The sequence below is a fragment of the Antrostomus carolinensis genome, unplaced genomic scaffold (assembly GCF_000700745.2).
Source record: "Antrostomus carolinensis isolate BGI_N321 unplaced genomic scaffold, ASM70074v2 scaffold8745, whole genome shotgun sequence".
Lineage (NCBI taxonomy): Eukaryota > Metazoa > Chordata > Aves > Caprimulgiformes > Caprimulgidae > Antrostomus > Antrostomus carolinensis.
In genome coordinates, this window is record NW_010314193.1 from 1 (window position 1) to 9,912 (window position 9,912).

The window sequence follows — 9,912 nt, forward strand, 5'->3', positions numbered from 1 at the left end:
TTCCAACTCAAACCAGCCTGGGATTCTATGACAGTAAAAAGTGACTGGAGCAGGCCCTGAGCAACCTGATCTAACATCACACTCTAGCACAGCTTTGAGGAGGACATTGGACTAGGTGCTCTAAATAAAAGAGCAACAAGGAACAAACCTTGTTCCTGAGGCTGGTGGTAGAACCTGGTTTGCATCCACCTAACCATGTCTTACCCATCGTGTTTGGACCTGGGACTCCTCCGCCCTCAGTGTGATGCTCTTCAGTCCCCAGTATTTTTGGTTTGGGTTGTTGGTTTTTTTGCCATTTCTAGTGCCTGAACTAATCAAAGGGAGCTCCCCCAGAGCTGCTTCTACAGGATGAAGCTGTTTCATGCATGAGGGTGGGAGAGTGTCAATGGACTGGGTAGAGTGGATGGATCCAACCGAGGGACAGCCTCATCCATTCTGGGTTTGGAGCAGTCCCTGAAGTAAACTATTTCTAGAATTACACTTGTGTTTTTCTCGCAAAGAGTAAGATTAATTAAGTCTAAACCAGAGCAAGGAAAGCTGCCAACATTCAGTACAGGCAGAGTCTGGACTTGGTGCGTGAGTCTGCTCCTGGGGCATCTTTTCTTAGCACCGTAGATGCACCCCGCATTCTCCAGCGTTAGCCAAGTAACTACTAGGAGTCAGTTTTCTGGATGCTTGCTTATAGGCAAGAGGTTTAAAAGCTTTTGATTTTGAAGTTCACAAGTAGGTTTTTGCATGGCTGGTTGTGAACCAAGCAAGTATCAGAGTAACTTGTGTTTGTGGGGGAAAAGGCTAGTTTGGGATTTGCACTTGCAGTAGAAATAATGAGAGTTGGCGTAGGGCACGCCTCTCCCTTTGACATTTTAGGATAAGAGGAAACGGCCTCAAGTTGCACCAGGGAAGGTTTGGATTGGGTATTAGGAAAAATTTCTTTACTGAAGGAGTGGTCCAACATTGGAATAGGCTGCCCAGGGAAGTGGTGGAGTCACCATCCCTGGAGATGTTCAAAAGACATGCAGACGTGGCACTTCAGGACATGGTTTAGTGGTTGTGGTGGTGTTGAGTTGATGGTTGGACTTGATGATCTTAGAGGTCTTTTCCAACCTTCGTGATTGTATGATAAGCAATGCAGCATAGATGAATGTGATAGATCATAGAGGATTGTCTCTTTTTTAGGAGGAGGGGAGTGTTGGCTAAAGACAATTTCCTCAGTTTCATTACTTGCTGGGGTAGGAATGGGCAGTCGCTGTTGCTCATTTTAGAAGAATGATCATCTGGAAGTCATCTGACTGCCATAACTGGTAGATCTGCCGACATCAAGGTATATAAAAGAACCAAGTCCTGTGATTTTTGGAGGAATTTTGACCAAGCTCTGTAGTCATGAAGACATGGGTTTCTGCCTGTAGATGGACACGCAGTAAAAGCCAGTCCTTTGGCCACCTGGTCATGCTCAGTGGTGCTCAGCTGAGGCACATGCACTGGGACGTATGTATTAAATTGCCAGCTCATCCTTAAATAGCAGTCTCCAGTGAACTGTAAATGCAGGGCAGAACGTGCTGTAACCAGGAATTTGAGGAAGGAGGAATTCCACCCAACAGAAGTGCTGAGACTTGAAAATCTAGCTAGGTTTTCTTCTGGCAACTTCAAAGCTCGCAGGTCTCTGTAAACGCAGGCTCTGGAATTATTGCAGCTGCTAATAAAGGGTTGTTGTTCTCTTCGGTAGTTCACAGGGTCTGTAGAGCTAACAGGGAAAGCTGTACTTTGTTTTACTCAGGAAAATGTATAAATACTGAATACAGAAGTTATTCACTTCTCTAAAATTCTACTTTTGCTATGATTACATCTGTGAAGGGCAACATCCAGGTGTTCTGCTTGAGCTCACGCTTTCCCTGCTCATCCCTGCCAGTAGTGACATCTCATTTCATTCATTGTTACGAAGTTATTTCATAGACATTTTGAGGAAACAATGTAATCTACATAAATACATAGCTTGTCTTGCTCAGAGGAGTTTGGTGCTATACCTGAGACTAATCCAGATACGTCATTTTACACTGCGTGTCCGCTCCAGGGAGATAACTGTGGGAGAGAGGAAGGAAACAGATCAATTGGTGAGCAGTAAAGCCTGAGTGAATTTAGAGGTTGTCCACCTGGGGACTCTCTGAGTTACAATTAATTTTTTCCAAGTTCTGAAATTAATTTATTTTAGTTCCCAACTTCATGCCACCTGAAGTTTTAAGGTGTGGGGAATTCGGCCCAGGAATTACCTGCTGCCAGTGTAGTTCAAATGGAGGTTCTACACTTGTTTTAACACCAAAACTTTTTTCTTCTTTTTTTTTCTTTTTCCTCCCCCCTTCCTCCTTTTCTCTTCGATCTTCCCTTCCCTGGATATCCCCTCTCCCCTTCTCCCTCAGGCTTGTATAGATGAGAACCTGGACATGGTGAAGTTCCTTGTAGAAAACGGAGCCAATGTGAACCAGCAAGATAACGAGGGCTGGACCCCTCTTCATGCAGTGGCATCGTGTGGCTACCTGAACATAGCAGAGTGAGTGAGTTTCAGGCTGTCCTGGGTATTTGTAACACTTTCCATGTCTTTCCCTTTGGAATAAGCACACAGGCAATTGATGCTCTGAGACTTATACAACATCTTGAGAAGCAATGTGGAAAATAGATGCATTTCTCCTGCTACTAAATTCCTAATTTGTGAGGATTAAGGTGGAGCCTACAACTGGTTGCCTTTCGCTGATCCCATTACAGTGACTTATGATTCATTAGATACTTGAGCTAAAATGCCAAGCAAAGGGGAATCACGATGGCTGCCAGGCAGGGACACTAATGCAGAGATGTGGAACCAAGCACAGCTCTGCTGCTGCTGCCTGTCTTTGCTGTGCATTTCCATCAGCAAAGAGCCTGTGTAGAATTTTAAGCATTACCTAAGAGCAATTTGGGATTTCATTTGTCTAACTGAAAAGAATTGCATCTCTGTACAAAACATATGTTAGGGTGATTACATGCATAGAGCTATTCCAAAGTAAACCCCAAATAGCAGATACGTGGCATCCTATAAAACACCTCAAAGGGGGACTGTACCAGTGCTCAGCCTTGTTCTGAGACTTTGCAAAGTGACACATTTTCTGCCATAGACAGGCCCACGTGGGCAATACTGCAGTTGTGTGGAAATACAGTGCTCTGGGCTCTGCAGTCACCAGTGTGCCAACAGCATGGTTTCTTTTTCTTCAAATTCAGATCTAGTGTTTCTGTTTGTTGCGTACTGTCTGACAAAAGGTGGAGAAGTAGATAAAAGTAACTGCTTGTTACTTAACCCAATTAAAATTAGAGCATTATCTTGGTGATTTTCTTGTTTTGTTTACAACACAAGATACTGGGCTCAGTTTGGACATAACCAGATGAAATTCTGTGGCCTGCCATAGGGAGATTGGATAATCTAGTGAGTACGGACATAAAATACATAAGAAAGAAGAGACAGAAGGAAATATAGTCATAAAGTAATTATAACTGAAAGTTTTGTCCAGTAAATGTTTAAAGCAAAGCAGTAACCTGCTATAAGTGATTCCCAACAAAGATTTCACTCTCCTGGGCACAGTTTATGATAACAGGGTTTGAAATAACATTGTGCATCTGATCTGAGCGTTTATTATGTTTGTCCCAGAGAAGATACTGATACCAGACTACTTGTTGTGCACCAGCAAGTTGCTCTGAAAGTTTGAGAGCTGCTCAAATATATGACCTGGAGTGCTCGAATAACTGGGACCAAAGAATATGCAAACATAAATGGTAGTTTCCCAACTGAAATAATTTTCCTGAGATAAAGGCTGCATTATATGTTAGAAAAATAAGGGAAAACAATAGTATTTCTCAATGTAGTCCTCTACAAAATATTCTAACACACACACACACACAAAAGTCTTCTGTGAGTCAATTATTTCTGTGTTGTACTCCTCCCAGAGCAATTCTTAGCTCTTTCAATGATCCTTTATCAGTTTGTTTTTTCTTCTTCCTAAATACTAGTTCTTCAAATGAAACATATTATTATCCTTTACCATTCATACACCATGCTTATGTCACCATGCTTATGTATTTAGTTCACCACAGCTACCAAAAAGTTACCAAATTTTGAATGCTGATAACTTTCTCAAAGGCATTGAAAATAAATTTTTGAAACCAAACAACGTTGCCCTCTTGGATTTGTGTGTTTAACCAGGTACTTCTTTTACTTCCCAGAATTTTACTGGTTACAAGATGTGCAAGTCGAAGAAGACATTAATTGTTCCTGAATGCACTTTTGGTATAGTTATAAAAAGACAATTTAGAAATTGATGATGACTTGGCTTGCCTTTTTTTTTTAAGTTGTAATCAATCAGATTAGTGCAAGATCTAGGAGTATTTGAATAATTATAGAGAAACAAAAACTATGAGCCACTGACCAGGGACCTTGTATTTAAGAATGAACTTTTTTAGTCTAGAAATTTGATAAGAATAAGGTACTTATTTGGTAATTGACCTTGAATGAGAAAGCTAAATATTTTGTTCAGCTACTTGATCTACTGTGTAAGTCGCACTGAAGCCTGCACACAAGGTCTAATACGTTGGTATGGGTCTCATTCACGTAGGTACTTAATTAGTCATGGAGCCAATGTGGCTGCTGTGAACAGCGAAGGTGAAGTCCCGTCTGACATCGCCGAGGAAGCAGCCATGAAGGACCTGCTTCTGGAACAAGTAAAGAAACAAGGTAAATCAGTAGCGGGATTGAATATGTGAGAATTAGACCTCAAAGAGTTTCTATAAGAAAATTCTCTTGGCTTACTGTAGGTGAAGAGATCTGAAATCTGACCCAGAGAGGTTGTGGAGTCTCCTTCTCTGGAGACATTCAAAACCCGCCTGGACGCCTTCCTGTGTGATCTCATTTAGGTTCCTGCTCCAGCAGGGGGGTTGGACTGGATGATCTTTCGAGGTCCCTTCCAATCCCTGACATTCTGTGATTCTGTGAAGAGGCAGCAGACAGATTTGGCTTTGGTAGCAGAACAGTGGAACAGATGTAGAAGGTTTGTGGTGTGCAGTCTCGGTCCTTAGGATTCTTGAAAGCAAGACACCACAGGACTGAAATCACAGAATCACACAGAATCCCAGAATGGTGGGGTTGGAAGGGACCTCAGGAGATCATCCAGTCCAACCCCCCTGCCAAAAACTACACCAGATGATGCCCAAGCTGACACCACCAAAAGCTCAACTCAATCTGATTAATTGTATCTGTTTGCTTTTAAAGTGAGATGTAATTCTGACCTCTGGTATTAATGAAACATCTTGTTTCATTAAGATTTGATAATACAGAGGTGAGATTTACAGCTGTGCTAAGAGCAGGGACCAGAAAATGGGTGTGCCTGGCCTGGAGTGACTGGCTTTATCCTGATCCTTCCTTAGATGACTTCTGCAGCCCATCTGCTCTGCCATTTCTTCTTTCTCATCAGGTATGCCTGATGGGGCTGCTCTCAGTCCTGTCCCTGCAAAAACATCACTAGTGGAAGAAACATCTTGGGCAGTGTGGCGTGTTAGAATTATGAAATGCTTCATTAGTGTAAAATTTTCTTCATACTCATTCGTCTGTGAGTGGTTAGGTGTCTGTACATGCACATGAGAAGTTTAAATCCTATCTATGAAGTTCATCAAGAATGTTTTTGAATGATCCATTTATCTCAACTATGTGGAAGGCAATGAACTGAGACAAATTGAGCTGTTACAGACCAAACTCTCCATGCTGGAGATAGGTGGACTGCAGATTTAGCCTTGAGAAGCGAAGGTTGACAGGGAGATCTAATTGCTGTCCTCCACTACCTTGAGGGAGGCTATAGACCTCTTCTCAGAAGAGGAGCCAGACTCTTCTATGAGCTGCAAAGTGACAAGATGAGAGGAAAAAGTCATAGGTTTGAACAAGGGACATTCTGACTGCATATATATTTATATGTTTCCCAGGGAAGTGGGGCAGTGTTGGAACAGAGACCCAAAGAACTTCTGAATTCTCCATCATTGGAGGTAGTCAAAACTCAGCTGCATTGGGCTCTGAGCAGTTTGATCTGGGTTACCCTCTTTTGAGCAGGGATTTGGGCTAGGTAGCCTCAAAGATTCTTTCTGGTCTAGATTGTTTTATGACGGCAGGTTGGTGTTGGGGTGGTTTGCACGCTGGATTGAGTCCAGTCCTCTCTCTAGCAGATGTGTTCTGCTTGGCACACGATGGTTACTTTATTTTTGAAGCTATTTTCAGTTGTAGTTAAGGAGAGATCAGTCCCTTGTTACTTTGTCAACCGTGTTACTGTTCCACTGGTGAGTTTGTAGCTGTGCATCTGAGAACTAGTTGGTACTTGCATTAGTGTTCCTCTTGGAGAATTGATGCGGGATCACTTTCCTTCTGGTAAACAGAAACTTTTCACTTTCTAGTCTAGTGGTATTTGTGACAAAGTTATTCTTATTTTGTTTCCCTTTTCCTTCCACTTTATTTCAAATTTAAATAGCCCTTCTCCCTGCTCACATATTTAAAAAGAAGAATTGTGTCTACAGTCAGGGTTTGTTTTACTGGGCTGACCAAACCATACCAATCTCCTTTCTTCAGTCAGGCTTCCTTGGATGCCCAGAAAGATAGAGATCCTTTCTTTACATCAGTGTAACTTGTCTCTCTGTGCAGTAGGTATCAAGAACTGTACGTGGTAACAACATGGTTGAAGCCTTGCAGGATATTAAGGCAGTAATTCTGCCTCAGCTGCCGATATTTTGCCTGACACTTCTTGGGATTCTGCTTGGCTTTTTCATTGCTTCGCCACATTAGCGGCATCCTGCTAAGATGCCCTGAAACAACCATCTGTCTCCACTGAGAAGCTTCCCATTGACACAGTTTAAAAGGATCATAACTGCTGGCGTAAATATGGTATAAACTTTAAATAAGCGTCCGTCCAGCTCTGCAGCCTGTCTTCAACGGTAGCTATAAACAGATGCCTGCTGCAAACCAGAACAGCAGGACAAGTGTGTATGATTCCCCTCCCAAACATTTTCCCAGCCTCCAGCCACTGTGCCTGAAGGAATTCCTGAGCCAGATGGGCTTTCTGTGTACTCTGAATCCCCCGTGGCTTTCTGTTTCATAAACTTGTGCAGTCCTTCTTGGGAGCTCCTGGTGTGTGTAGCATTGTGTTTAATAACTGCAAATTTGTCTAGCCTTTGTTCTGAAGCCACTTGTATTTCTAATCTCTGCAACGTCCTGCAGCAGAGGGTTTCACAGTTCCAACTCTGAGCTGATGAGTGTTTCCCTTTTTTCTGTTTTATACCTAATGCCCCATAATTTAATCAGGAATCACATCGTTCTTATACTGAAAAAACTAATTCACAGGGACAGTTGCTCTTTAACACTCTTCTTGATTTTTGAAGTTTGTCATCTTCTCCATTTGTTTTTCCTGAGTCAGCGAGCTCTAGTCTGACTGATCTTGTATGGAGCTGTATTGTACTTCTGATTGGTATGTCATCCTTACATGACCTCATTATCATGAAAACTCTGCTTACAAAAACAAATCTGAGGTAGTTTTGCCTCTTGTTGGTTTAGTGACAGTTGACACAGCCAGACCCACCTGGCCTTTACACATGGTAGCACTTGTTTCCTAGGGTGGGAAATGTGTCCCTCCTGTTATGGGAAAGCCCCATAGTCCATGTCTCTGTCATACCAGATGTGTGTGTTGATGAAGTTACTTGATCTGACTTCATCTAAAGCAGATCTCTTGAGCCCTCAGAGTAGTTTTTTTTGGCCTTCTATCCCCAAAATGATTTAGAATTGTGTTTTCTCAGAACCTAGTGGTTGGTTGCTCAGTGGAATTAACTAAATATTTCTTCTGGCGTGCCTCACAAGCGGCTCTGGTTCAGCACAGATCTCTGTATGTGCAGCTTGCAGGTTGTACTGAATTTTGAGTAAGCACACAGATGGGGTTGTGCTGCTCTTGTAGGACATGTCTTTAGGTTCATCTCTTCAGATCTTCCCTGTAGATTATACTCTCAGTGTAGTTTAAGGCAGATTATTAAGCTGTTGTTTCTGACTTTCTTATTTCAGTCTAGGACACTGCATGTTTAGAATACAGTCCCTCCACCCGTAGCTCACAGTTCAGCTAGTAGTGACTTGGGCTGGTTTGCAACCAGTGGCTCAACTTTCAGATTTTTTTAAGTCAGACAGCTTTGAAGTCTCTGTCAATATTGCAGGAGTTCTCCCAAATCCTAGAGGATAATTTTGTTGTTGTTGTTGAAGATTACAATTAGTCTACTAATATTGTGTAACAAATGAAATATGGGGTAAGTTTAACAAGTACATGAGAGCTTTCACTTGATAATCTCCTCTTCTGTGCTTCACCCTCTTAGGTGTAGACCTAGACCTGGCAAGAAAAGAAGAGGAGCAGCAAATGCTACAGGATGCCCGACAGTGGCTGAACAGTGGGAGAATTGAAGATATCAAGCAGCCTCGAACAGGTGCCACGGCTCTTCATGTTGCTGCAGCAAAGGGCTATTCTGAAGTCATGAGGTAGGAGCTCCTTCCCAGGGCTGATGCATTGCATTAAGGCTGGTTTTTGTAAGGAATACATCTGCCTTTATAGTTGAGAGAAATTTATTTCATACTGAGATTTTCAGGCTGCTATTTCTCAAAAGGCTCTGTAGATGTATGTGTGCAACCATAGTGATTCACCTATAAATACACAGGGCCTGGAAGATTCCCTTTCATACCTCTAGACCTTTGAAGTGATTAAAGCTTTTCAGAGAGTGAGACATAAATCAGAAGGTTTAATTTTCACTATTAGAGTAATAGTTTTAGGACTAGTGAGTTAAACAGCATTAGGGGATAAAAGTATAATTTCAGCCTGCAAAGTGACAATACATGCTGCATGACAATCACAAACGCCCCAACAGTTTACATGACCAGTCTAGCAGAAAAATGTCCACCCCTGTCTCACTGTCCCCTGCTCCTTAATGCTTCTGCTGCTGCAGCCATCAGCAGTGACAGGGATTCCAATAGATTACAGTTCTGTCTCTTGCTGTGCTGGCACTAACAAGCTGCTTATGAACATAAACTTGCCCAGTGTCGAGTTTCCTGGCAATAAAGCATTAATATTTGTCCAGGTAAGGTCAAATTAAGGTTTCCAACAATAAAGCTTTCTTCTCTGCTCTTTATGCACGGGTGGAGCAGCCCATAAACGGCAAGGTTACCCTTTTGCCCACATTAAAATCCTTTCTGGAAGTGTTCATCTATCTTGATTCTTAATTTCATAGTTTTAAGTGGCATGACTTGATGTGTAAGAGCTGTTTCTTATCAAGCTCTAGTAACTTTGTTGTTCTCCATGTTTCCCATTTGTATTCATTCATTAGAGCTTATAATTGAGTTATAAGCTGTTTGTGCCTGTACCGTGCCCAGGAACACTAATCTAACACAGCTCACATGGAACAGAAATGTGGTATCTCCTGAATTTGAGGTGTTGCTGCTGTGGACTTTCAGTGGAGGACTGTGTATCCGGTACTCGTCAGTGAAGGCTCCATTCACTGCACGGTGACTAGTTCTGGACAGCTACTCCTTGGCATTAATTGTTGTAATGATAAACAGATCTCACGGAGAGCTGACATTGTTTCACTCTTGTGTATTTTATGGCCACCTTGCAAGTTCAAACACAAAGCTTCACTGGCTTAAACCAAAGGGGCTGAAAGCCAGGAGCTAGCTAACTCTCAAATGAGACATGGGATCTGTCTGTGACCTTGAGTCTCTCAGCAGCTACGTTCCTCCCTTTTGCCAGCTGGAAAATCAACATAAAGTCAGCACCTAATTTAAAATTTCTTTCCCAGACAGACACACGGCTGCTACAAGATGACACTTTTATTTAGCACAGTAAC

General features: G+C 42.3%; 1 protein-coding gene across 1 annotated transcript; it reads left to right on the forward strand.

The window, feature by feature from the left end:
• Positions 1-2,411: 2,411 nt before the first annotated feature.
• On the forward strand, positions 2,412-8,561 carry LOC104524623 (protein phosphatase 1 regulatory subunit 12B-like; the record flags this gene model as incomplete). Its single annotated transcript, XM_010167557.2, has 3 exons — positions 2,412-2,542; positions 4,629-4,747; positions 8,398-8,561. Coding segments are annotated over 3 exons (414 nt in total), but the record flags the coding sequence as incomplete, so codon positions are not given.
• Between the last annotated feature and the right edge of the window lie 1,351 nt (positions 8,562-9,912).